The 27,963-nt window shown below is 37.5% G+C and overlaps 3 protein-coding genes across 4 annotated transcripts; 2 read left to right on the top strand and 1 right to left on the bottom strand.

Moving 5' to 3' along the window:
• Positions 1-2,120: 2,120 nt before the first annotated feature.
• Positions 2,121-6,202, top strand: LOC145906679 (coiled-coil domain-containing protein 77-like). The gene is made up of 10 exons (XM_082994128.1): positions 2,121-2,350; positions 2,410-2,502; positions 2,633-2,764; positions 3,118-3,219; positions 3,281-3,430; positions 3,650-3,760; positions 3,953-4,052; positions 4,605-4,857; positions 5,307-5,472; positions 5,808-6,202. The coding sequence occupies exons 1-10, from the start codon at positions 2,195-2,197 to the stop codon at positions 5,952-5,954; spliced, it is 1,410 nt and encodes a 469-aa protein (XP_082850254.1). The 5' UTR covers positions 2,121-2,194; the 3' UTR covers positions 5,955-6,202.
• A 1,249-nt stretch (positions 6,203-7,451) lies between these two features.
• Positions 7,452-12,217, top strand: LOC145905292 (uncharacterized). The gene is made up of 10 exons (XM_082992447.1): positions 7,452-8,666; positions 8,856-8,957; positions 9,137-9,250; positions 9,544-9,598; positions 9,690-9,828; positions 10,027-10,220; positions 10,695-10,858; positions 10,963-11,101; positions 11,232-11,370; positions 11,570-12,217. Exons 1-10 carry the CDS (start codon positions 8,529-8,531, stop codon positions 11,745-11,747), a joined length of 1,362 nt encoding a protein of 453 aa, XP_082848573.1. The 5' UTR covers positions 7,452-8,528; the 3' UTR covers positions 11,748-12,217.
• Positions 12,218-12,227: 10 nt separating this feature from the next.
• LOC145905291 (centrosomal protein of 152 kDa-like) lies at positions 12,228-26,155 on the bottom strand. 2 transcript variants are annotated; one of them, XM_082992445.1, is made up of 29 exons: positions 25,984-26,155; positions 24,759-24,876; positions 24,497-24,621; positions 24,058-24,192; positions 23,132-23,458; positions 22,802-22,877; positions 22,457-22,612; positions 22,068-22,207; positions 21,479-21,679; positions 20,898-21,029; positions 20,649-20,750; positions 20,169-20,324; positions 19,515-19,607; positions 19,364-19,453; positions 18,761-18,963; positions 18,271-18,399; positions 17,974-18,097; positions 17,666-17,791; positions 17,412-17,512; positions 17,187-17,280; positions 16,541-16,654; positions 15,560-15,700; positions 15,069-15,193; positions 14,566-14,680; positions 14,125-14,237; positions 13,751-13,896; positions 13,401-13,544; positions 12,831-13,005; positions 12,228-12,366 (listed from the first exon to the last, which is right to left on the bottom strand). In XM_082992445.1, the coding sequence occupies exons 1-29, from the start codon at positions 26,086-26,088 to the stop codon at positions 12,282-12,284; spliced, it is 3,891 nt and encodes a 1,296-aa protein (XP_082848571.1). In that variant the 5' UTR covers positions 26,089-26,155; the 3' UTR covers positions 12,228-12,281. The 2 variants fall into 2 exon arrangements, with proteins under 2 accessions (XP_082848571.1, XP_082848572.1); XM_082992446.1 differs by having other exon boundaries at positions 24,070-24,192.
• Between the last annotated feature and the right edge of the window lie 1,808 nt (positions 26,156-27,963).

The following is a 27,963-nucleotide window of genomic DNA, read 5'->3' as shown; positions in this document are numbered from 1 at the left end:
CCAACCAGCTCAATACAGCAAGAGATTCTACGAATTCATCGGCGAGCAACTCGTGGCTCTATAACCGTCGTTCCCGTGTTTTTCCGACGTTACTTTCTCCTTTTTCATTACTTTTACTATTTCATCGCCGCTGATAAGACCTGTAACCGTTGCTTATAAACTTAGTTTGTTCTTTCTAAGTCACGCTTGCAGTCACTATTTACTCATAAGAGCAAAACGTAAGGGCAAATTTGTTACGCCACAATCACCCCCTTTGTTGCGTCACGAGAGCAACGTGCCTGCTCACCTCCGGGTTTTGCAATAGTTGCCTGTTCGCCGCTGCTAAGTAATCTTAAAAGTTTTTAGTGAGGTCACAGTAATATCTTTATGACGTCACAAAGCTCCATAAATGCATTTGGAATGTGGCGCTTGTTCCAATCATCACAATAGCAAACTACTTGTTACAACTGTCTGCGCGAATGTTACACGAAAAGTTCAAAACAGTGATGAAAGCCGATTGTTTTACAATTTGACAAAGGGTGACCTACCTGTACACTGCATCGAAGCAAAAATGTAAGCTGTGTTGAATAGTATTCATCAATGTTCATGAATATTGCATATGTTGCCATTCATGCAATTAACACATGTAAAGTTTCTGGGAATCACATGCTATAAATCACTATCAGCAACATCGGCATTAACTCCATTTATAAGTATGCGCTAAAAAGGATGTAATCTTGCTGCTGGGCAAAAGGTAACTCGCCATTACAGCATGACGTTTTTTGCAAACACAATTTAAAAATGCTGTCGCATGTAGTAATTCCGAATTACCACTTTTCGTTTCATTAACCTCAACCTTTTTACGAAAACAAACTTTCTTTATTGTATAGTAAAAGAAAAGCTTGCTTTCCACACGCCTTTACGCCATGTTGTTTGAATGGAATTGCTCAAACCCGTTTTTGTCGTGTTTGTGTTTACTTGCGCTGGTTTTCTCGTTTTCAAAATTACCTTTACCCCCCGATGCGTTGGTTACTGTCGCAATACTTCATAGCCCACCTTATTTGTTTTCTGACAGGTATTTGCTTTCTCTTGCTAATGTAAACAGATCGTATCAACTCCTGTCATTGAAACTCGTTGTGGTTCATTGTCTGACGTTTTTCTGCCTCAGGAAAATAGGGTACAACAAGGATGACGTACCACTGGCCACGGGCCACAAAGTGACGCATCAGCGGTATGGCAGGGACTAACTTGTTGTTTAAAAAGTTACAGCAAAATAAAATCCGATATTTTAGTCACTAGTGACGAATAGGCCACCGACATATTTAGTAAGGCCCAGCAATAGTAACCTAAATTTTGAATGAAAATGCTGCGAGGAGTTTAATTGGCATATCAAGTAATATACAGACCACTTTTGTTTTATTCCAGACAAAATTCGCATATTGGTCCCACCTAAAATGATTTATCACCGTGACATGTAAGAACAACTATTTTACAAATTAATCGTTACTAAGAAAAGGGACTAGCAGTCTAATTACTCGTTCAACCCAAAGCGATTAAGAGGGCATGTTGTTGGCCCAAATGAAAAGCCTGGGGTCGAAACCCGTATGAGACTCATCCCTCTGTTCTAGCTGCATAAGGTGACAAGTGCATTTAATGCCGACATGTAACAGTATCGGTGCACTTGTATGTAGTCTGCTCCTATGTTTTACCAGTGTTTCAACATGTCGCAAGAAACATATGTAACTCTGATTGTTTCTCGTGCCATGACGGGGCAAAAAAGGTATATAGATGGCATGGCTTCTTGTTCGTAATGGTTTTAATCTCTGGTCTATATGCTAATGGTGACTGCGTATATTTACTTGGCGGACGGGGAAATTATCTACTAAGGCAACCAAATTAAACATATTTTTTCTACGCGCATGAACAATAAACGTGAAAATAAAATGGCATGGACACCGATATAACTAAACATTAAACAAGAAAGTCAAATATCTCCAAAAGTTTATTAATGCAAATTCCACTGATCCCTTTGCACAGCAAAAAATTGTACTACGCACCCCAAGTTTAGAAGTTTCGTCACGGATGATGCACATGATGGACTGATTAAAAGTCAACGAATTTTGAACGGAACAACATTTCAACTTTCAAGTTTATTGCAGAGGGTGTCGGGTTTTAGATTTCCATTCAAGTCAAAATTTGGGGCTGGAATTTGAAAATGTCTGTATCAGACGAAGACTCTCCTATCCCTTCGGTCAACGAAAGGTTGGGACAACTGCGTCCTTCTAGAGAACTGCTCGAATATTATCGAAAGAAAGTTGCCGAATTTGACAACGAACACGATGACATGTTGAAAAAGCTAAGTAATTACAAGGTACCGGTAATGTCAATACTAAACAGTCTAACAAGTACCTTACAAAAACATTTATATAGTCAAGCTATGAAGAGCAACACAAAATGGAGCATGAACTTACACAACGGGAACAGGAAATTGCAGATTTGCAAAAAGCTATCAGTGACTTGCAGGTAAATTTAGTACCGGGCGTCTGGTCCCATAATCTTTATGTGTTTATCAGTGTCCATTTTGTTCCTCAGTCATTGTAGTTGTTTTTGCAGTAAACTGTAATTATGTTTTCAAATTTTTGGTTTGTAATAGGTCTGTGTATTGCAAGAGAGAGAACAAGTTCTGCGCTTGTATGCTGAAAATGACAGGCTTAAAATCCGAGAGATTGGTGATCGCAAAAGAATTCAACACCTTTTAGCACTGGCTGGCCCAGCTGCTGCTGAGGTTAGCTGACTGGAAATATTCTATATATAGTTATTCATAATAGTGTGTTACCTGAAATGTTTGTATTCTGTTTTTTTCACACAAGCTAACTGAATGTTTTTATAAAAAAAATTTAAACTTCCCTCTTATCATGAGAATGTGTTTTGTTTACAAAATGATTTTCTGATCCTTAAACAAATGTTTATTTTGCTTGTTTTTTAAATTAAGTTGAATCAAACCCTTTCACTGTTTTGTGACACCGATGTTCTTTATCTGTAGTACTGAAAAAGTAAATGATTTGTGTGAAGAATTCAACTATCATGCAGCAAGATGTTCACAAGCTCAATAAACAAACATATTGATTTCTTTCTTAGGTCTCATATTTTCACAAGGAGCCTCCATCCAAGATAGTTATTCCCCAAAAACTACCAAAATCACAACATCCACATGAGGAATCGGACAAATATCAAACAGCGGTTTGTCAATGCTTACGCACAGAGTCGGTTCTCAAACACAAAAATGTCATTTTTATTGCAGCGAGCAACTAGGAGATCTCCATCCAAGGATGGCACGTCATCATCATCACCACGACAACAAAAGCATGCCGAGGATAACAAGACTCTTGCACTTCAAGTGGAAGCATTGCAAGCACAACTTGAAGAACAAACTAAACTGGCAAGAGATCAGGTACAATGTAATTACAAATAAAATTAATTACAAAAAGGATAAAGTTAGGTGTGGGTGCCACTAGGATGGGGTGTGTCTGGATTCTGCATGTCATTTTTCTATCTGCGTTGAGGGGTACAATGCGACTAATTACACTTGCAATGACTGCTCTTGTACAGTGGAAATTTGTTAGGATGTATTACTTATCTATTACTTAAGGCTTCAAGGTGATGTTTTTAGGTAAATGCCTTGTTGGATGAAAGAAGAATTCTGCAGGAGGAAAGTGATCTTGCCAGGGAAAGAGACCGTGACCGATATGAAAGATATGCTGCAAGGTTAAAAGACACACAGGTTGGTATCTTTGAGTACAAAATTGTTTTCATAGTGCCCTTTATTAAAGTTTTACAAATTGAAATTTTTTTTTTAAATACATGTGATGTGTTTAGAACCAATCAAAAAAGCTGGGTATATTTTTGCTGTTGTTTTATCTGTGGGTAAGTGGGGATCTCTCTAAAATATTGCATGGTTTATGTGATGTTACAGAACCTCCTTCATGAAAGTACACAGGATATTTTGCAACTAAAACAAGAACACCGCAGACAAGAAAAAGGCTGGATGGCAGAGAAGGACGGTTTATTACAAGGTTTTCTGAGTTATCATGAAACAAACTTAATCTTGCAAATGCAATGTATATTCTAAAAACGTTACCGAATAGTTTGGTCATTTGCCTTTTTTGGCATCAAATTAATTTTATGTAAAATGTCCAAAACAAAACCCACTCAAATATAGAAGTAATGCCATGCTTACGCATAGCAAGGCGGGATCGCCCCACTGCGCAGGCCCTTTATATTTGGCGATCACAGCTCTAATATTCTGATCATGAGGTTCGCAGGCTTCGCAGCCAAGCTGGATCAGCCACTTTTAGCCCAGGGTCGTGAGTTCAAACCTCACCAGGAGCTTGATTTTTCAGATCTCGCTCCGACTTGTCGGGAAAAGTGGCTGATCCAGCTTGGCTGCAATGCCTTAGCTGCGAAGCCTGTGAACCCCACTCAAATATATTTTTGTTATTTCAATTAAACCGTTGGGTGAAGTAACAAAAACTTTTTTCATTTGCCAAAGTTTACCGGCAATTATTACAGCCATAGTTGGACAAAGACCAATAAAACGCCATAACTGGAAATCATTCATTTTGCAGAAATGGACGTCCTCCGTGATCAGGTTGACTCCATTCACCGTCAATCCGACGGCAAGCGACCGACTGTAACCGCAGCCCAACTTGCATCAGCTTGTGTCACCGACTACGAGGCAAGACAACAATTGGAAGCGGAAATCAGTAACTTGGAGCATCAACTTGAGCAAGCAGCAAAGCTAGCAGACATGTACAGGGAGCAATGCATTCAATCGGAGGACGAGTTGGCGAGAATGCGCGAAGAAACTGAAGTGCACCGGTAGGTTCTGTGGCTGTCAATTACGTCCCATATAGGTTTATGTCGTCCTGTTGGTATTTTATATTGAGTGGGTGTTGATTCAAAATATGTCTATGAATTGAATTCCCTTGGTTTGGCACGAAGACTGACCTTTTTTTATTTTGAAGTACACCAGCTTTCGCGAATACTTTAGATCAGGTGTAAATCTCTTAAAGAGTGCCAAACGATGAGAATTCAGTTCGTAGACATAAGACTGATACGACACATTTAATAATTTGGCCATGTTTATATAGGTTCACTTGATAAACAAGAAAACCTCATTTTAATAGTTTTTAATGTAGTTTGCATCCTTCAAATTCTTACATTTTTTTGTTGACGTATAATATTTAAAAATAAATACGTCTCTGCGTGACGTAATTAGTTGTTTGCTATAAACATTATCAACCCTTTCCACCACTTCACGCCAACAGGGACATATTCAAAGAACGTACAGAAAAAATGGCAAAGCGACTTGAACTAATGACTGTGCGATACGCGGCTCTTGAAAAACGCAGAGGATCCGAGGTGGAAGGTTTTCAAACCGACGTAAAGAACCTCAGAAAGAGACTCAAGGACTTGGAAAAACAACTGTATAAGGTAGTGCGTCCAGATCTACTGGAGTGGTCCAATAAATCTGTTGCGCGCGTTATTTAATTTTATAATTTGAAGTTAATGAAGCTTCTTCTAAGCATATAATTAAACCGAGTTTAAATTTGTCTTAATTTTTGTAAAATTAAAAGTTTTAAATGACATCACAACCTTTTTTTGTGGTGCAACAAGTCAAGCTGTTGGTCAGCAAACTTGCGTTTTTCATAACCTTTCATGCACTGTGCAGCGCTATAAAAGTTGATAATAAAGGCAACTCGCGTTCAAACAGTTAACTTGCAGTCAAGCACACAAATGTATAATTTTTTCAATAATTTTCATTTTAGGTGACTGTAGGTGGCACAGTTTCTGATGTTGAAGTTTTGCAAACTGTTCGCGCCACAGCGGGGCGCTCAAGGGTAATTCAAAACGAGTTGAAAAACCTGAAGAGCAAGATATACACACTGGAAGGAGATTTGAGAGGAATATACTGACTTGTGTACTGTGGGCGGTGCAGTCAATTAATGCAACACACAAGGCAAAAAGCCAATATCCAATTTTTACCTGATCGCCAATAATGATTTGAGCTAAAGTGCTGATATCCCGAGAAGTCGTTGTTTAGAAAAGTGTTGTATTTTGTTGTCTTTATCCCGTGTGTTGTGGGTGACGTATTTAGCGCTCCTTTTGACTGTAATGTGTTTCTTTCTTCCGATACGGTTTTAAAATACATATTCCCACAGTATTTTGATCATAAAAGCTTTTCTGTTGCAATGCGTTTGCGACTGTTTCGGGTGTTCAAGTACAGTCGTTAAAATCTGTGCCTCAAGTTTCGGTAGTCAGCACACAACGACGGGTTTCGTAGACTTTTTTGGCTGCGGACCCTATTTCATAAACATGTTTTTTCTCGGACCCCTGATCTTACTTCATATCATGTTTTCCATGTAATCAGTGAAAATTACTACAAAACAATATCAACAGTAACGAATCATGATTATTTACGGAGCTGTATTGTGCCAGACAAACTCTTCCGTCCGAGACCTACGCATAGTTTGGACTCGACAATCAATTTAGTTTGGTGTTATCACATAATCATCTGTAACTCACTCCACAAAACAGCAAATACGACATTAACCTTATTAGAGTATGTCACCGACAATAAGTGTGAATTCCTACGTCATAGACGCGTAGAAAAATAAACAATTGTGAACTACGTTGAAATCGTAAGATACAGAAATAGTACAGGAACCATTTAAACCTGGAGTATTGTACACCTTATGAAACCACTCAGGTTATAAATTACTGCAGTGAAAGCTGCTTACGCACTGTAAACGAATTAGTTGTTTTTTAAAAATACCTTTACGGACCCCCAGTGTGGGAACCCCTGGCCCTGCTATAGGGGATAGCAAGCGAACCCTTACCTGGTGAGATCGTTGCTTATAACCGCTTTTAGGGTGTATCAGAACATCAACTCTTTTTGACTTTACTCTAAAAAAATCAAACAAACTCGTTTTTGCCAGCTTTTGGTCAAATCGCTCGGGACATGTGTCAAATCTGGAATTCCTGGGTGCCCCGCAGTAATTTATTTGGTGCGGGCGAAGAGACGTGATGGAAGAGTTTCCCTTCCTCCAATTGTCGTGTTAGGAAAAAAATGTGGCTGCAGGTTGGTTTGGAATTTTGTCAGTTCAGTTTTAGAGAGCGTCAGTTTTGTTTAAGCGCTAAGGTTTAGTACAAAATATGGAATCAACCAGCAGTAACTACAGTAACTAGAACTGTAAGTCCTGTACGGTTAGTGTGAGTCGAAAAAGGCACGTGAACGCAGTGGATGAAGGAATGAGCTGATTGAAAATGGTGCGGGCCTTATTTGTTGTTAGCAACTTGAAGTAGGGTTTATTCAGTGGGACCAGATTACGAAGGATAGAAGCTTTTTAATTTTTTTACTTTAAAAACCTAATTTTTATATGTTGTTGTCAGATTTGTAAACATTTGATTTGTAATTGTTGCAACATTAGGTGATATATGTATGCAAACACATATCTGTAACATTGTGAAAAGCCACAACGATGAAGCGTCGTTACACTGCTGTCAAAAAGACTGCAAAACATCGCCGAGGAATGTACACTAACCTTGAAGATGTTATTGATGCCTTCTCAGTATATCACAATACTTCGGGTTGGGTTTTGCACAAATATGAGGATTGGATATGTTTTGCAATACATAGCACAGAATTTGAGGATCCAGACATCAAGGTGATTGTAAAAACCAATCTTGATTACAAAGTAATCGTTTCCGGTTGGCTTCTTGACACAAGAATGCCGTCACTTACTAAAAACGAAATCAAATCTATTCTCACTTTTGCTGAGAGATCATTGAGTAACATGTGTTGTGGACTAAGTACGGTTGAAGACGGTTCCAAGTTTTATGTCATACACAGACGGTATTCATATGATGTGTTTGAAACACCTCCAGAAAAACCTCGGTATCACACCGTGTATCGATCGCCATATTGCCAGGGTCAATCCACTGGGGGCCCCTGTTCATTTTGTTACAAGCTTGATGGACCCATTGTAAGTCCTTGCAAGGAAAAAACAGAACCTTCTGGAAACAGCGTTTCACCAAGTGCTGACACACTCAATTTAACATGCAATGAAACTCTAATGGCTGATAACTCTAGTAGTATTCAGGACCAAGAACTCGTTGAGAAAGGTCTTGTAATTTTAAAGCATAACAATGTTACAGAACTATGAAATGCTGTTTTCAGGATTTAAGTGTTGATGTCAGTTGCTGGGTTTTAAATAACAGTTTGCATTGCCCGAGTGTCTTTACTGCTAGTATGACAATCGTATGAAAGTTTCCAGTTTTGTTATTTCTTTTTACATTTGTTAATTCCACATTCAAAAACCAAAATCATTTGCAATTTTAGTGTATCTACATTTAGTGTTTCATTAATTATTTTTCTCCGTCTACTTTTTGTCTTTTAGCAGTGGCATTTGCTGCCATCAATAAGTTTCCATCAACAATGATTTTCTATTTCCAGTTCCAAACAGTTTCTAGGTAAATTTAATAAAACTATGGCTTCACTATCCAAAAGGAAGAATGCAAGCCCCCATAAGACAAATGGGCAAAGTGATGCATCGGTGGCACAAAGCACTTCGAGAAAAAAACAGCAAAAGCAGAAAAAACTTCATGGACTTGCGGTGCAGGAAACAGTGAGTTTATGATAAAATGTAGATGCCAACATGTTCTGTCATACAATCATAATGTCTTCCAGTCAAAATTGCACCTTTATTTACAAGTTTACATATAGTGAAACCAGTTATATGCTAGATTTCAAAAGTATTCTATATTTAGAAGGAAATATATTAATATTTTTGTATTATGCCACTTGTTTTTTTTAGACACACAACAAAATCAGGAACAAACTGTTTCTTGCAGTCATAATATACATCTTGGCCGGGGCAGGATTCCTCTATTGGCATGGTGTGTCAACTCCTAATGAGGTTACTACATCCTCTTTATTGACATTTACTTCCTGTATTAAGAATGCTTACAGACATGAAGATTTACTGCCATGCCGTATGCTGCCAGACGTGACAATAATTTACCCTGTCTTATTTGTGTAATTTGTGTTTTGCTAGAACAAATCTTCGTGCAAATTTAATCCGTAATTGTTTTCTAGTTGCCACCAGAAATAGAAAGTGAAATCCTTGAATCCTACCCACAAGATGTTAAACATGTGGAACTGCCGAAAAATCTAAGAAGGCAGACACCAAATGCAGCCATTGATTCAAAGGTATGAAAATTTACCATATGAAAATCAATAAAAATACAGAGGTAACTGATTGGATTGTTATTAGGCACTGAAACTTCTCTAATTATTTAAAGTTTTTGTCATTCCATATGTGATTGCAAAGCGCATGCTTTATGATGTCATTCAAAGCAGAATAAAGTAAATGTGCTTCTTGCGTTAGCATTGCAACAGCTGATTGGTGCATTTGACATATAATTAATTCCAAATTTCATGTTTGACATTTTGGTAATGACATGTGGAACCCATCTTGTTATTGCTGCCAATTTGTTTTCCAGAAAAATGCAGAAGCCAGTCCACGGAAAGAAGCACCCAGTAACACTACTAACCAAAGTAAATTGAATTTTTTTGTGTACAAAACTGTGTTTGTACTTTTAATTGGTTTTGCATTGAAAATATAATTGTTTTATTATGTGTTTTGCAGAGAATGCTGATAAAACAGAGAATATTGATCAAGGATTTAAGGTACACATTCAGAACTCGATAAAGCCAAAATCAATGTCAAGCTCGAAGCAATGGAAGGAAATAAAATCCATGAAAAAACAGAACAACTCCCATGTAAGGTACAACGTCTTAGTGCAAAAATAGTTGTTAACAAATAAAACAGCACAACACAAAATTTCCACCTGTGTCAATCAAAACAAGTAGCGCAGGAATATGGTTGATTTCATGAAGAAAACTGTTGCAAATATATAATATTGTTCAAGGTACCTTGTAACTACCCTGTGTGCCATCAACAATATATTTTCTATTATTGTCAGAGTTTTCACAATGGATGACTTTCTTTCAATTCGTGAATGTGACGGACTCATAAAAGCTCACATGTCTCATGTGAAGCAACATTCGGAACATCAACCAATCATTTGCTTTAGTGAAGAAAAAACAATGAAGGCCTACCTCAAAAATTTTCAAATACCCTGGGCTGGCCGTGTGTCTGCAAAAGATTTTACAGAAGGTAGACTACTGTTTTATTTATTTGTGGAATAATCAAACCATGTTTTTTTTGCATATTAAACTTCCATTGTACGTAAACAATGGACAGGCAAAACATGGCATAGGCACTGACAAAGCCACAGGGGTTAAGTCAGGTGCCCGCACTTCCATGTTTTGTTTGATATAATCAGGGGACATGCATAATTTAAAATGCATTTAATTTATCTAAAAACGTGTCTAAAGCATAGGTTACAAAAATAAAAAACAAAAAATATTTTACTTAAAATCTTGAATGTATTGGTTGATGAAATACCTAAATCAGACTGCAAGCATTTAGGATAAAATTGCATTAGCGTAGGACAAAATTGAAACATTTAGGGGTGGTAATTGCTCCTATTCTGGTAAATGCAACTCTGCTGTACTTTCAAGAGTTAAAAAAGTATTATGTTTCTAAGTTTGAACAAAACACGAAGATCTTTTCTGACCTAATTTACAGGGACATTGTGCTTCAACGAATCGCTCTCATCCAAGTTGAACGGCAAGTTGCCCTGGAGCATGAGCACGTCATTTTATTCCGGGGAAAGTCCCTTCTCGAAGGTTTACGCCGAGCAAGTAGAGAAATACACTGGGCTCGACCAAAGAAACGGCGGAAAATTTCAGGTACCTTCCTACTTCTGGTTGTATTGCTTCCATGCTATCCATAGCTGCGTTAAACCTTGTCTTGTATAGAGATATTTATTGATAAATTTGGCATTGCAATACAGGTTACGTCTTATCCCCAAAATGTTGGGTACAAGCTTCACACCGATTGTACGGTCGGTAATTCTGACACCAGAGATCGTTACGCAACCATCCTTGTCTACCTCAATGACGTCACAGAAGGGGGAGAAACCGAATTCACGGGTATTTGAATTGGTTTTGAGATCCAGTATATACGTAGAATGTAAAATGGTTGTTCTTTCAAATCTATCTCGTGTGCTATTGTCCTAACACGCACCAAAACAAGTCAAAAATACCAACATTTTATTTGCAGAGCTCGGCATAAAAATCAAGCCAAAGAAGGGAAAGGCATTGTTATGGAACAATATGGACGGAAAAGGCAATTGTGACGTCACGTCTCACCACCAGGCGGCGAGCGTCATACAAGGGAAAAAATACATCCTCCAACGATGGTAAGGCGAAAAAAACGGAAAAGTCCCTAACGTATACATATCAGAACACACGTACGATTTGATAAAAGGTATAAATACACAAATTTGAATGTTGATAAAAGGAGGTATATGCAATCATTGGGCATCGTTTTAGGTCTTCAAGATAAACATTTGTAACTGCCCCATGGCCGCCGTTAATTCCAAAACATTTTTTCCGTAGGTATTACTACGAGAATTTCCCGTCGCTCGGTTTGCGGACGCCCGCGCCAAAATTGCCGCAAAGGTCGCACGAACTCACACCGCGTGTCGCTTGCGATCGCTACGACTCTGGAAGTTGTCGTTGGTACGATGAATGGAATTACGACCATTTGGTTGAATACAGACGCATGCACTTGTGATTGAAGAAAAATCGTGTTTTCCACTGTTTCAATGCCGCTTTTAAGAGGCTTATGGTGTTTTTACGTGTGATGTAAGTTGCCTTTTTTATATGCCATGTCAGCATTGTTCCCTTATCAACAGCAGCGTGTGTGTTTTACGATTTGTGCAATACAGAATGAAGCGGATGAATGGAATCCAGGTTGTGGTGTCACATGGTGACGCATAAAGGGTTGTTACGTTCGAAAATACTCAAAAATGAAATTAATTTGATTTTTCACCAGAAACAAGCGAAAAAATCAATAATGACTAAAAAAAAGAACTGTAGGACTGTAACGTATGCAGATATTGTTTTTTTAACGTCAAACACAGATGGCTTTTCAAAACAACCAGTAACAGTATGGATTGAAATGTGAATAGCAATAGAAATTGAGATTTGCAGTTCGGAAGAAGCTATTCACGATTAAAGGCAAGTTGCTTCTTTGGTGAAAACTTCACCGATGATTGGACATGTGTCATGGTCAATCGCTTTATCATGTAAATATATGGTATTGAGGTCACGTGTTCAATCGACTTTTGATGGTTCTCGAGCGCCCTCTTGTGTGTTGCGGAGGATCGGAGGTGGGAAGTTTGACGGGAATCCTTTAAAATCCCGACAAAAGTATTAGACGAAATCCCTTTTTAATAGTCAAAACGCCAAAATAACCAAACAGCCCACGATTTCCTAAATAAAACTCGGTAAATTGCCTAGAGGTAATTTGCGATAGTGCATAAATGTTTCGCTTTCTGCAGCGATTTTACGATAAACTGCGCAGGTACGATTCCCCTTTTAACATCTCGCTAAACAGCATTCACAAAAGGCCTTAGCATTGCTAAATGCGCATTGTGTGACAATATAGCAAAGTGCTCAAAAGAATTTTCGCCTTGGCGTATTAAGACTTAAAACGGATTTTTTATGGCCAGAGTTAGCAAAAACAATGGAATTAAACCAAAACACAAATCTTATCTCAAATGTCAAAAAACATATTCTTATTAAACGCTAAACTTGTTAAGCTGTTCCCTCTGATTCGTTATCAATAAGTTTATCAAGTGCAACCAAGTCTTACCTTTCCGACGAACTGGTTTTGCGGTCGACAAGGAAAGAAGGCAAAACTGACACGTCACTCTCATGGCGATTCTGGCGCAATTTGGAGAAGATCCGTCGTCGTTCCTTCTCGCTTTCCCGTTTCAAGGCGGTGAGAGTTTGCGCGCGACCGCTTCTCGCGTAACTCAACATCTCGTCTGCAAAGATAACGCCGTACAGCGGGTTGACAGATGGGAATATTTTTATATTTTTTGGAACAAAAAGGCCGGTTCATATTCCCGAAAATACAGAGATCAGTTCATGACAAGTTATTGCCGTAATGTCTTGAATAAATAAAAAAATTACACGTTTTATGCTGAATCAGCCTGTTTATTTTCAGAATTCTGAGATAGTCAGTTAATATAGTGTTTCTAAAAATGGTAGCGCGTTACAGTTACTGCATCGTTAAGAAACATATTGCAACAAAATGTTTGATAAAAAAGCAGGATAACTGATGATCCTTTGCCAACTGTTTTAAAGCTAATATTGCAGCAATAAGATATGTGGATCTCAGCGGAATTCGACTTTATGGTCAAAAAATGCTTTAAATTACCTTTGATGCATCCCAGAGTATTGACATAAATTTCGCGAAGTTGTTTGAGATCTTCTGGTTTCATTTCATTTGAAGAAGTTTTCGAGGTTTCGCTGATTTTGCTCTGGAGCAACGCCCGTTCTTTCTTCCAACGACGATACTCGTCTATAAATAAAAAGTTTCGAATCTACTCGTTCCGGCATTCCTTAAAACAAGCGCGAATTTGCTAAGCAAAAAAAGGAATTTTTTTCCACTTGATTAATCGATTCTGGGAATCATGTTCCATTCTATTTACAATGCTTTGACAAATTCTTTCCAATACGAATTTCAAGCTTACGAGTTCAGGTTAAAAATGTAGCAAACCAACTTACCCCTCATCCGACTTTTCAGCCTTTCCATCTCTGCCTTGTGTTTATTTTCAACCAGTTTGATTTGGTCGGAGGTAGGCGGCGCCTGTTGTATTATGACGTCATAGGCGGACGAGAGGCGATGGATTTCGGCTTTGTAGTCCTGACACCTGCAACATTTTAACAAAACACTTATTTGTGTTAGTTGTTGTAAAGTCTTTGAACTAGTGTAGAAAATTATAATTTACCTTTGAATCAAATATTTTATTATTTTAGTGTTAGTTGCTGTAAAATTTTAAAACTTGTGGAAAATTCAAATTTATATTATTTTCCGTTCTTATTGCTACAACCAAGAAAAACAACTCAACGAATTGGAGAAAAATACTCTTCCGCGTTACCTGGTTTCGTACAAACTCTTGACTCTTTCCATCTCCCCGCGATGATTTTGCATGATGTGATCGCGTTCTTCGCCCCACTGCTGTCTGAGATCGTCCATGAAATCTTTGTGCGTCTAAAAACGTTCGAAATGCAGTCAGTCAATTTTTTTATCATTTGTCTGTGGATTGACTCCTCATCCCAAACTTACACGAAATCAGGTCTGCAACCTACGGCCACGTGTCACATCCTTTTTTCAAAAGTTGTGATGTAGTATAATATTAAGATAATCGGAATAAACCGCTCCAAATTCACCGGGTTTAACAACATTATAAACAGCGAAGGAAACGTAATTGTTAGCTCGCTAAGACGTTGCACAGTTTGGCTTTGAGTTGCCGACTCCTGCACTAAATCTTCAGCTAATAATATAATGTTGATAATCTCAAGTCACGAATTCGACCCACCACATTAACTTGTTGTTGGCCGTTCTTATTCCTTTCCGATTCCATGAATCTCTCCAATGACATTTTGTGTTGAGCTGTAAAGTTCGCAAACTCAGTTTGATGTCTCGTCTCTAACCTGAAAACGTGAAACACGATGAGAATTTATATCTGGCAATCACCTGTGGTCATAGATGGGGTCCTCATGTGACTAAATCAACTATAAGCCGGGCATAGGAAAGTACGTGCAAAAAGAGCCGTAATATTCATTGAGTGCTGCAGACAGGGTGTACACACTATTTTCACCTGTAAGGTTCAAGTATATGTCTGCAATATATTTTGAAGCGCAATCATTATATTATGGATATTGGTTAAATTTTTTTATATACAACCCTATAAAGGTTCTGTGTATATGTGTATGTGTTTTAATGTTGATAACATTAATGCAAGTAAACGACTTTCCGATGGGAATGATATAAGAATGTGCAACCAACCTGAACGTTCACAGGCAAAAAAACAATCCTCACCTTCTTAATTCTTCTTCCATCTCGAACTCCTTTTTCCTCAAATCTTCCTCCTTTTTCTTTCGCCATTCTCTCCCAGCTTTGTCGACGGCATCTTTTAATATCACTTCGTGATCCCGCTTCGATACCTTTACAGAGCAATCAAAACCATACATTGAGAAAATTAAAACCTAATATTTCCGATAATAGGTTCACTGGCATCGCAGCCAAGTTGGAACAAAGCCTTATTTCTGACAAGGAGGGGCGAGATATGAAAAGTCAAGCTCCCGGTGAGGTTCGAACTTGTGACCCTAGGCACACAAGGTCGCCAGGTCAACAGCTCACCGGTTGGATATATTGTTGTCAAGATACACTTATGCGGAGGCACACAACCTCAACAGATTATATTTAAAAAAGCGAGGCTTATGTTACTCAAGATTGACACGCAGAGAAACGGAAAACCAAGAGCATGTAGAATATTTTTGAATCCACAAATTAAAAATATGGCGTCTTACGTTTATCTCCTCCCGCATATCACGCACAGCATTTTCGATTGCTTCTTTCAGCAACTCATCGTGTTCTGCCTTCCACGATCGTCTCGCCTCATCCAGTGCACACTGAACACGCTTCCTCTCATCCTCTTCTGACTTGTTTTGCTGAAATGAGACACAAGGTTGAACAAATCTGCATTACGCCGCACCAGCCTCTGGTTTCTTGACTGCTATATTTTCGCACCCATGAAGTGTGTATAGCTCGCGAAAGCTCGTGTTGTTGAAGCTGTTTTTAAAAAATCAGTCTGTCGCAAGTGCAATAGAAACTATAGAAGTCAAACTAGTTGCAGATGCCGCAAAAATGAACAAAGCACTACAGTAATTATTAGTGATGCACCGAAACAGCTTTTTTTATATTCGGCCGAAACCGAATATTCGGCAAAAGTTGCCGAATTAATTCGGCCGAATAAACCGAAACTAATTTTTGGTATCCATCTCTTTAAACGCAATAAATTTAAACAAAACATGTGCTGGATTAGATCTTATCCTATCACACAGCCTTTTTTGGCGCTTGAAGAATAACATGGTCTTCTCTACCAACTGCTTAAAGTTGATTTTTGTCATATCTGTGAAAGTAAACAAATGAAACGAACACACTCGTACAGTTTAAACAATGATTTTAACCTTTTCTAAACTTTGCATATCAGCGTTATATGCAGTAAAAAAGTTTCGGTTTCGGCCGAATTTTGCAGAAATATTCGGCCGAAACCGAATAATTGCGAAAACCTTAGTTTCGGCCGAATAAATTCGGCAAACCGAACTTTCGGTGCATCCCTAGTAATTATATACCACCAGCGTCCAACTTGAATTGAGTAAACAGTAGTTTATTTCCGAAAAAATAGAACGGTTTGCAACAGTTAGAAATGGGGTAGAGTTAAACAATAAATAAATATGATTTTGCGCTATCTCTATCCACAGTTATAATCATAAAACCTGTTATCTAACCTGTTCTGTTATCCAGTTAAGTTGAGCCATGGAGGTTGCTGTGGTGATTGCTGTGTTTTCCTGTTCCTTGAGCTCCTGGTACAGCTCATCCATTCTCACCTTTATTTCTTTCTCCTGTAGGATGACGTCAGACGATTAAAATAGTTATTTTACCGTTTAACCGATTAAATACTGGTTTTCGGCTTTGAAAGGAAATATCGGAGCTAATCTTAAGTACAAAATCATATAAAGCAAATGAAGATTTATGTAATTTATAATCGAACGGGATGTCGGGCCAAGCCCGTGGATGTGTTTGAGGCATGTTTTAATTTTTGTTTGCTTTTCAAAACAAACTTGTGAAGCCTTGCAAAATGTGGTGTAGAAGTTAAAATCAGTGTGACAAATCGGAATTTAAATTCAACATGGGTTTTAATGGTTTAGCATAAAAAGTATGTATTTTTCTGACGTTTCTGACGATCTCCAGAGAATAATACGAACACTGTGACGAAACAAAAGGTGAGGAATGATTTGCAGAAGAAATTGGTTTGTTTCAGAGTCAAAAGTTGCACTAATATCTTGGTCACGTCAAACAAAAGTTGCTTTCAAGGTAAACATATTTTAGAATATTATTATTATGAAAGAAAGTTAAACATCCCTATTTTCAGACCTTATTTTGTTCCCATGCCACTCGTTCCTTCTCCATGTCGTCAATATGTTCTTGTTCACATTTCTTGAGGAGTTCATCTTCCAAATTATCCAGTCTGTACATAGAAAATAAAAATTACACTGTGATCAGTACCATTACTAACTTTCCAAGAATACTGTGAATTATATCACTCAAACTACTGGTGCTTCGTATCATATAATAATCAGAGTTTGGAATAATTTTTACCTTTGCTGGAATTCTGCTTCTTTATCTGAAAGAATCTTCTCCAATTTCTCCGATTCAACTTCGTTCTGTTCACGGAACCAATCCTCTTTCGCCTCTTCCAACTAAAACAACAGGTAATGAAATGACAGAAACAAAAATAATGACGATTCCATGACTATTCAGTGCACTAAGTCATACTGTGAAAGTTGTGACAAAGGCAATCAAACAATTTAACTATAGCATCCAAAAAAATGTTTTAATTCGGTTAAAATTACCTTGGTTTTGAGCTCCTCCTCTAAGTCCTTGTCCCTTCTTTGTTCGTCATCATTCTTCACTTTGTCCCACTCTTGGCGGATGGCGTCCAACTCCGTTTCATGCTTCGATACAAGCGCGTTTTTCTCCTTGGTAAAGTAACGAGAATTGTGAGTTGCATTACTTAAATACAATCGCATTCTGAAAAAACTTATAAAATGTGGGTAAAAAAAACAATCAAGTGAAAATAAAAAAAAGCTTGGTACAATTCGAACTAAATCACAAATTGATTGTGTTTACATAGGAACAGACATAATCTTAAAATACTCACATTTTCGAAATCTTTCGCCATCTCCTGTTTGATTTTTGCCTCCAAACTGTCTTTATCCGCGCATACATTAACATAACTCTGTTTCACTTCGGACAGCTCCCGACCAAGCTCCTCCATATCAGATCTGTAATGCAAAAATGGCGACGTCTGAAACAGGTTGCATTTGCCATAAAATAGAAAAGACCAAATACTTAAAAGTCAAACCAAATTCTGTCCGTCTAACAACTGTATGTTAAAAGGGTTTACAAATTTTCATAATTCACTTAACAATTCATAAAGCAGAGTAAACAAGCTTACTTCAATGCTTGGAGTTGCCCGTCGTGTTCAACGGACGCCTCGTATGATTTCTGTTCGTATTCTGCGTGGAGTTCTTCCCGAATCGCGTGTTTTGCGTCTTCGTGTAACTGCATACACGCCCTCTCACATCTGCAACAATACATTGCACCAAGGATTATAAACTCACAAAGACCAGGAGAAGCCAAAGACAGAGTCGAAGCAAACAAGTTCCAACTTAGTTTTTTTAGTTGTTTGGCTAGATTATTGAAATCAAAATCCAAGCATTGTTGGTAACATAGTTTAAGGCAACAGTTTTTGCCTGTATTTGTATGTTTTTATTGTTATCGCCAAGCGTCACAGAAAAACAGACCATTAGTTGCATTATTCTGTTATGAGGTTTAAACCTTCATTAAAAAGCCTTTACGTGCTGACGTTTACTGAGCCCTGATTTACCATATAACCTAAAAAAACCTTAGCAAGACACTGGTTTTAAATGTAGCGTATTTCAAACCTATCCACGGCATCTTGTTTGTTGGCATCGTGTTGTTCGATCAACTCGCACATTTGCTGTTTCACGTCACGGCAAGTTTCCTCAAGTTGTAACGACCGTTTTTCGGAAATTTCGGCACGCTCCAATGCGTCCGCCAGCTCCATGCTATCGTTGCGTCCACTGTTGTTATGGCTACGACCGTTGCTGGACGGATATATGGCCATCTAAAAAAAGAAAACGAATTGATCGAGATGAATGCATTGGACTGTTTTTACGCGGTATGATTACCAAACATTACCTGTTCACAATGTAGCGCATGATATTAGTAAAACCATTAAATACTTGGCAGATAAGTACAAGCGATTGCTAACGTTCGACGTTACGTTACACTTTACATTGTTTTGAGAATAATTGTTTATTCTGTTTCATCTGAAAAATGGTCATTTACACTTATTATTTAATATCAAGAAGGTTTTACCTGTAAAAAGTCCTTTCACATGCAAAAATAACACCAAAAATTTGCATTCAATAAGTCAAATTAGACGAACAAGTTTTCAAATGAATTCAGGCCACTTTGTGAGGGCAGCAGACTTATAGAAATATAACAATTAAAATCACAAAAACCTTTATTTTATTTTCCGCTTCATCACATCGCCCCCTCCAGTGGCGAGATTCGTCGCCCAATTCTTTCATTTGAGCTTGAAGTTCGGAAATCTGCACAAAAAATCATAAAAATGCAAAAACATTAGGTAAAAGAAACTTATTTTTAACTTACTTGTTCTCTCTTTCCCTTGTTGCTCATTAGCGCCCTCTCCAGTTCGTGTCTCAAACTTCCAACGAGATCATTGGTAGGTTTATTACCCGGTATCTAGATACAAAACGCTGTAAGCATAACGCTTGAGTAGAAAATTTACGAACCAACACGCCACAGAGCAGAGACGGTTACTCTTATATGCGTTCCCACATTCGACCTCCTGAAACAAGTTTAATAATGCTACTAGATCTACTTTGAACTATATTTTAGGATGGATAAGATTTTCAGTTTAAACGTCACCCCTGCTTTGACGTAATGTATTTTTACAGGTTAGGAACCACTACGCCATCAACAACGCAATATATCCGTCACAAAAAAACAAAAAAACTGCGAAGTGGGATACTATTCAGTCTTTTAAAAAATGACATATTTAAAAAAAAAGTGGATTAGGCATTTCGATTTTGCAATTGAATTCGCAGCCTTATCCAAGCCAGTGCTATAGAGGAGACAGTATAATTGGATTAATGTTTTGAATGTTTGTGTTAACATTTTGCCCATAAGATCGTCGTAAGTCACAAAAGCTACACTGATGAGACCTAGTAGTTCGAAACAGTGTGTAGTGTCTGCAGCTCACTGAAACATTATTTACTACATTGCTTATACAAGTGTTCGTACCTTTGGAGATTTCCAGTCAATGTGCCTTCGCACTCCGCCCATAAGCTCGCTATACGAGTCGGCCATCCCATCTGTGGTCTGTGGACGTTGCGTAACTCCCAAATGAAAAGCGTTTTCCAACATTTTTAACTGTTCTTTGGTTTCATTTAAGTTCGTCTGGACAAAAGTCAGTCGGCTTTATTAGTTTGTTCGCCAATAAAGTTTCAAAGTAATGCCTTTTAAAGGTTTGGAACCGACGGGTTACTATTATTTTTGGCCAGGTACAACAGAAAGACGGTGACATACTGGCATTACTCTCAAACTTTGGTTCCTCGGTAACACAGGTTGGTGAATAATATGTGAATAACGGTTCAATGAACATTAGACAAAACGAGTGATGAGGTATCTCGTAATTGGGCAATATAATGACTGGTGACTAACATTTGAATTTAACCCTTCGTGCTTACACACAAATTTCTCAAATTGAAACCAAACACAAACCTGTAGCGTTCTCGTTTTTTCTTCGCAGGCAATTTTCTCTTTGGTGACATTTGACAACTGTTGGTGGAGGTAAGTTGATTCACCACTTCCAGCCAACAACGTCTGCAAAAAATTAAAAATTGAGCAAATGGATAGCGCCAAGTAAAAAAATCTGAATCTTTTAACCCCTTGATAGAATTTGGCCGATTTTTGCCACTTGGAAGTTGACAAGAACAGTTGTCATAGATATTAAGAACACCCATAAATTACCTGACACTGATTCTGTGCATCTTCAAGGTTTCGAGACAATCTGTTGATCGTGTCGGTTTTCTCAAGAAGCAAATTTTCGGAATCTTTTAAAGCGGTTTGCAACCGAATTCGGAGCTGGTCGCATTCCTCAGTCTAATCAAAACACCAACATTTTAATGTTGGGTTATTAAATTTGTATGTAGGGTTAGTAATTTTTTTTAAATTTTGCTGTGGAATATCGATAGACCAAGACCTATATGGTTGCAGATACCAGTACTTTAAAATTTTGGATTTTATACCAATTTTAGTAAATAAATAGACAATTCTAAGAATAAGAAGTCTTGCCCACAATGTTGTAAACGTTAACATGTTTAGTAATGACGTTTCGACAGGACTCACGCCAATATCAGTAAAATGTGAGACTGGTCTAACTAAATAGGTAGCAAAGTAACTGCACTGCGAGGCAGCATTTTTATTTTGTCAGATCAGCAAAAAAAGTGTTTCAAAACAATCCTAAATTTCAGAAATATTACTTTAAAACAATATTTTCTTTTGTATTGTAGCGGATATGAATATCGCAGACCTTTCAAATTCACACAAACCTTTGCATCTGCGACTCTCCTCACTTCGTCGAGCATTGTCGTTACTTCAAGGAGTTGCTGCTCATGGCGTTCGTTAGAGGTCGCTAGAACGGCTTCGTGCTGTTGTCTTGCTCGGTCAAGCGTGTCGGATCGCTGGAGCATGGCGACTTCCTGTTGGAGGTTTTCAATCGTCCGATCGCTGACCTCAGTCTTGCGTACAAGCTTTAACATACAATGTAATGCTGGATTAGGCTTTCCTTGAAAAGATATTTTAACACGGAGTGAAATTGAAAATTCGCGCCCCCGGTAAGGATCGAACTCACGACCTCACACACTCAGGGCAATCGTTGTATGTGGACTTTTTGTTATGCACAAGCGACTGCGATTCAGCTTTGTCTGTGATGTTGTTTTTGCAGGATAGGGAAGTATATTGCAGCGGTTTTCTTCAACCAGTGCGGTTTATGCAAGAGGAACACTAATTTGTAAGGATACGGACAGAAAAAGTAGCACTTAACCACTGTTGTACAATTACAAGAAAAAATACATAATAAATAATTTTTGTTATTCCTAAGCTATTTTTGCAAAAAAAAACTTTTTCGGGTATGTTTACCTCCAATTTTGCGCTCTTCAGTGCCTCCACATCCACTTTCAGAGAGTTAATTTTTCCTTCTTGGTCGTTTATAACACGATCTTTTTCCATCAAAAGTCGTTGACATTCCTCCAAGCTCCCACTCATGCCGTTTTTCTCATCTTGAGGCAAAACGGATTTAAAAAAAAATTTCACGCTTAGAAAAAACATAAAACATTGTTGTGAACCCGGAATACAAAATCAACATATGACCTCACTTTCAAGCCAACAAAACAGTTTTACGAACCATAATTTACTTTCTCTTGAAACACTTTCATTATCACATCATGTGTATTTTGCGCAAAACAAAACAACTACGCAGATACATAAAGTAATAAAATGACGTAGGCACCGATAAAACCATAAAGTACCTTTGGCCATGTTAAGCTGGTGACTAAGAATACGTTTTTCCCTGTTCGATTCTTGTTGCATATCTTCCACCTCCCTCGTAAGTTTGTCAATCTTTTTACCGCGAGCCTCGTACAAAATTCGAAGCTGCGTTAACTCCCGAGACAAATCGGTCGATTCTGAGGGGTTGCAGAAATGATATTCGTGTTCAAGTTATTAGGTTTACGGGCTTCGAAGCCCAGGCATTGCAGCCTAGCTGGATCAGCCACTTTTTCCTGACAAGCCATGCCATTACAAGAAACATTACTGCGAGTTCAAGTTATTTACTTGCGTTAAAAATCTGGACAATGTTAAACAATGTGAATTACCTGGAGTGTTACGATCCACTGCATCGACGTAATCTGACCCGACGCTGTCGTCGGCCTTGTTATCTTGTCGGTTTAACTGAACGTAAAGAAAAAATAGGCATTTTAAAACAGGAGCCGAGATGACACAAACAAACCTGAATTTCATTTATTTTTTTATTCATATATTTATTTTTTTGCTCGATCCGATTCTAAAAATTAAAATCCCCCAAACGCACATATTGTTTTAGGCCTCAAAAACGTGCCATTAGATTTTCGATAAAATCACCCCCTAGTTGGGAATTCCCCCATCGCTAGAGAACCCCTCAGCCTTCACATATCCCAACAACTTACAGCTTCGGTGCTGTGATAGTGGTGCAGTTGGGCCCCTTTGTACTTGATCGCCCCTCCATAGTTGTAGGGAGAGGTCGGAGCCGAAAAGGCGTCAAATCTGACACTTTTTCCCGGTGTTGTCGAATTCCGGCCGGCCTGTGACGGCAGGGTTGTGGATAGTTTGTTGTCGTAGTGATTGTAGCTGCGGTCAGAAACAGCGTCAAAGTCTTCGCTGCCTTCTGCTTCTCTTCTTTCCGCGAATCCGTACATGTCGTTTTCAGAGGACACGGGGTTGATGCCCGTGTTGTTGCCGTGGTAACCGTAGCCACCGACTCCATGCTCGCGTTGCTACACACAGAAAATGTACTGATATCATCATCAGAAGTAAAAATATTTTTTTTTAATAAGTGATAGTGATGATGCCTTCTAGTATATGAAATATGACTGGTAAAAGAACTTTCAAATTCAAATAATTGTGAACCATCTGACTCCTTGAACACAAAGTTGGCTGGCGATTCCAATATCTTTTTAGACTATACAAATTTGAGTAAAATGGCATCAACTCAAACACAAAAAATAACTAATTACATTTTATGAAGAATGTACTGTTACGAAAAATACTTAAATATTTAGTGACTTAATAATTTAATTACACGTTACGTTTTGTGTTCACTGTGGCGACATAATTGTCGTTATTAACCCACTAAACTCTAGTGTTTGTTTCGTACAATACTATTTCGACTTCGAGCATTGATCCTCGCAACAATACGCGATTTCAAACGCCGATGTTAAATTTTGTGTTAAAGCGCATTGAATGTGAGATTGACTGTCAACATTCGGATTCGGTTCAACATGTAAATGTAAAATGTGTGTTGTTCACAAGCGTCCGCTACATCCCTACATTTCATGCAATATGGCTCTTTCCTGATGTTGATTGATGCATTTACCTTTTCACTTACTGTTGGCATTTGAAAGTTACGTGTTGGGTATTGGAAACCTCGCTGTTGTTGCATTTGCCACTTCTCAGCATCAGTAAAGGACTGATCGAGCGTCTGACTGGGTAGGTATGAATTGTAGTCATTCTGGAAATGGAAAGATTCATACAAATACTGTAATTGAAAACTTGTGACGAAAGTGTCATCGAAATCCAGGTAAGACTGGTTCCTTAATTGTGAGTCTAGCACTCGTATAGGCATTGTCCTAATTGATTTTAAATTTACAATGTCTGGCAACAACAGTAGCACTGTAATTATTGTTTTAGTTGTTTGTAATATACTAACTAAATTTAATCTTACATTTTGTTTTTAACAAAATCCAGCTATGTTGAATATAATTACTGCACATTACACTTTTTTGCATGTGAGTTAATCAAAACATAATAAATACCGGTGCTGAGTATGGGATGGGAGGCATTTGTCTGTAGAATTGTTCATTCCGCATCCCATTGTTGACCTCACTGCGGTCAGAACTCACATGGCCATTGCTGCTCACTTGGTGGCGCCATCCACTATCTGCAAATTATTAAAATGTACAACTATTAGACCAGTGGTTCTTAACCGGGACCTGGGGTCTTAACCCCTGGGGGGCTGTAAAGAGTTGTCAGGGGTGCTTTTTTCGTTATTTGTTTACAAGTTGGTTAGATGCATACCTGATTCGTTTGAGCCACCATATGATCCACGATCATGATCATGTGATACGACAGGACTTCCTTCACATGATTCCTCCAACAAATCATCAGGAAGTTCAGCCGACAGCAGTTCTTGAAGCTGAAAAAATAAGAAAAGTTGTTTTTTGACATTCTCCGGCTTTTGTAATAAAATGATCTTTGTGGTGAAAACACAAATTGTGCGATACCATAGAATTACAAACGACATGTAACTGAAATATAAAATACAGCAGAATGCATTAAATATGGATCAGACATTATAAAAAATATAATTACCAACCTCATACTAAACTAACAAAAAAATGCAGACCTGACAATATTGTCTTATCACTCTATGCAACAATGCAGAAAAATATCGAAACCAACTTACTTTAAGCAAATTACATTTTATGTCATTAAATTCCCCACACAATTCTGCCATGAACCTGACTTCAAACCTTACAGAAAGCTACTGGCATTGAAAGTAACCCAAGAAATGAAAGTGTTAGCCTTCCTTCCCATATTTATTTAGGCCTTGCAAATGTTTGTGCTTCAACTACAAAGACCTTATGCCATTGAATGAATCAGCTTCTGTCTGGCAAGTGCTATTAGTACACATAAGTACCATTCACACAGGCGAGTTTACAGAGAATACATACAACACATTGTTTGACTGGTCTTTTGTTGTGTGCTCGGTTTTATTCATTGATAAAATAACTTAATACCGACTACTTGTGTAACGTAATTACAACAGTTCCAATTTAATTAGGTTTGTTTTTACCTAACAAAATTGAAAAATTTGTATTTTAAAGATATGTGCTTTGTGATTGCTATATATATCAATGTTTTCTGCATTATTAGAAAGCCTTTTTGTTATCAGAAATAATTTTAAAATTTTAATGATTTCAGTTTGAAAAATGTAAAGTCACCCCATAGTCAGAAATTCAGGTACTTTAATACTAAAAACATCAGCATTGATAGAATATAAAAACCATCAACTTTAAAGCTTTCAACACAAAAGTATATACCCGTTTGCGATAAAGTATTTAGCAACATCAAAATAACTTTTGTGTCCCTTGTTACAAGTGAGATAAGTAAAATAGCATGGGAGTCACAGGGATTACAAAGGTTGTCACCACCAAGAAACGATTTTCTTTTGGCACATCAAGTCTATGACTAACTGCAATATCCAAAAAAAACAAGGCACACTTTAAACAACAGTTCCTACCGCCTTCTGCTGTTTTATGTCCTCTTGCTGTATTTCTTCATCTTCACTTTGTTGGAGTTGGGCACCATCAAAATTTAAACTTGAACCAGGATGGATAACAGACATCACTTAGGTGTTGCACTTTTCACAGGTACTTTAAACACTTTTACATTTGTCACAAAGCAAGCTTTCATGTTTACTCTGGATAAAATGTAAGTGAAATGGTACAAAAATTAGTGTAATTGTGACTTGTCATTTAAAGTGAAACACTTAATTTGTACAGTTACAATTAAACCTATTTGTGTAATAAAATATCATATTCTTGACACATGTAGGGCATTTTTATTTTGAAATTCTTGTTACTGCCAGGCATATTGCAATTTAAAATTGTACTGCTCTTCTGGCATAAAATATACGTGCTGTATTTATTCGACGTTTCGTCTGCCATGCGGCGAGACTTCATCAGGTATAATAGTGTAGTTCACTTTTTGCATTATACCTGGTGAAGTCTCGCCGCATGGCAGACGCAACATCTACGAAATACAGCATGTATATTTTATGCCAGAAGAGCAGTCCATTTTTAAATTTTTACTTATGTTTTTAAAATATAAAATAGTTTTCCATCTAATAAAACTTTCAAAATATAGTACAAAATATAACACACAGGAAACTAAATAACAATTTACACTAACTAAGTTGATTAAACATGCTCATTTAACATATAACAGTATATATTCCCAGTAGTTTTGTTTGTAGTGAGAGTAGCATTGTGTAGAATATTGTAATGGATCCCATAAGCTAAAAATTGGAATTTTAAGCACCAAAACTATTTCCAAATCATTACACACATAAAATATTTTTTTATGAAAATTATTTGTGCGATGTAAAGCACTTAATTATATTGGCAATTTGTTGTTGACAATTACAATACAATCAAAATGTAGCAGAAATATTTTGTCAAAGAAAGCAAAAAGCACTTGCGACCATTATGATAATCGAACTAGTTTATATTCACACGTTTTATAACCTATTTGATAACTAATTTGACGTTGATTGAAACTATGCACACCACCTGTTACACGACAGCTTACACGAAGAAATGTTTTTAAGTCTTTGCCGTTATTGCTTTAGGTTTTAGCACTAAACAAAATACACATAAGATTGCTAGAATGTTTAGCGTACCAAGAGCACACAGTTTTTGATAAAAAGATCCTTTCTGTTCACTGACTTGTTTAGAAACAAACTCACTCACTGTTTTCACAGTAATTTTTTCTTGAACAACGAATTAAAGAAACCGCGCGACACGGTGTCAAAGTTTAGGTTCTTTCAAGCGGTTAAGCTTTTTTAATTTAATGTACATTCATGCTTCGTTGAGCAATTTGTTACATTTCAAAGTTCTGTTCATTGCAAATATGTGGTTTTATATTCCAAACACTGTTTTAAAATGTGGCATTTACTTCACAAATGGACAATATTTCGTACCATGGAAACTATGCCCAACTTCTGTCGTGTTAAGCCGGGATTTAAGCAAAACCTAAAGTAACTTAAATAAGGTTTTTAAAGTTGTCTGTGCACTGACTTTATCCAAATGGAAAATATTTCTTGATCTTAATACTAATTTAGCGATGCCAAAGCCGCTTGATAATGACGCAACCACGCAACCGATTTTCGACAAATAATGGATATTAACATGACAATAGATATTTTCAAAGAGTTGTTGAACCTTTTGAAATTTCGGCCCTTTTGCAATTTTACCGTCGACTTGCGGAGCAAATTAAAAATAACAACCAAGGAAGAATTGTGTGAAAATAATCGTCTTTTCGTGACTTTTCTACAATGAATACCTATTATATGTTAGGTTAAGTTTAGTATCATGTCACTTGCATGAATCGAAACCAATTCACTTCTTTCGCTTTTAATCTATCTGTAATATTTCCACGCAGACAACGTATTGGTGCAACCGTTTATTAATAATGAGGTTTTGTCATTACATCTTGACAA

Source organism: Ascidia mentula, chromosome 6 (genome assembly GCF_947561715.1).
Source record: "Ascidia mentula chromosome 6, kaAscMent1.1, whole genome shotgun sequence".
Lineage (NCBI taxonomy): Eukaryota > Metazoa > Chordata > Ascidiacea > Phlebobranchia > Ascidiidae > Ascidia > Ascidia mentula.
This window is presented reverse-complemented; position numbering and strand designations above follow the sequence as displayed.

What these genes read in the sequence shown, in the direction of transcription:
- LOC145906679 (XM_082994128.1), top strand. Translation starts at nt 2,195, where the DNA reads ATGTCTGTATCAGACGAAGACTCTCCTATCCCTTCGGTCAACGAAAGG. An exon ending in CAAGGTTAAAAGACACACAG is followed by an intron (nt 3,761 to 3,952) that starts GTTGGTATCTTT and finishes GTGATGTTACAG; the next exon opens with AACCTCCTTCATGAAAGTAC. An exon ending in GAAGGACGGTTTATTACAAG is followed by an intron (nt 4,053 to 4,604) that starts GTTTTCTGAGTT and finishes TTCATTTTGCAG; the next exon opens with AAATGGACGTCCTCCGTGAT.
- LOC145905292 (XM_082992447.1), top strand. Translation starts at nt 8,529, where the DNA reads ATGGCTTCACTATCCAAAAGGAAGAATGCAAGCCCCCATAAGACAAAT. An exon ending in GTGTGTCAACTCCTAATGAG is followed by an intron (nt 8,958 to 9,136) that starts GTTACTACATCC and finishes ATTGTTTTCTAG; the next exon opens with TTGCCACCAGAAATAGAAAG. An exon ending in GAAACGGCGGAAAATTTCAG is followed by an intron (nt 10,859 to 10,962) that starts GTACCTTCCTAC and finishes ATTGCAATACAG; the next exon opens with GTTACGTCTTATCCCCAAAA.
- LOC145905291 (XM_082992445.1), bottom strand. Translation starts at nt 26,088, where the DNA reads ATGTCTGTTATCCATCCTGGTTCAAGTTTAAATTTTGATGGTGCCCAA. An exon ending in CCATCCCATACTCAGCACCG is followed by an intron (nt 24,193 to 24,496) that starts GTATTTATTATG and finishes TTCCATTTCCAG; the next exon opens with AATGACTACAATTCATACCT. An exon ending in AAGAGTTTGTACGAAACCAG is followed by an intron (nt 13,897 to 14,124) that starts GTAACGCGGAAG and finishes AAAATGTTGCAG; the next exon opens with GTGTCAGGACTACAAAGCCG.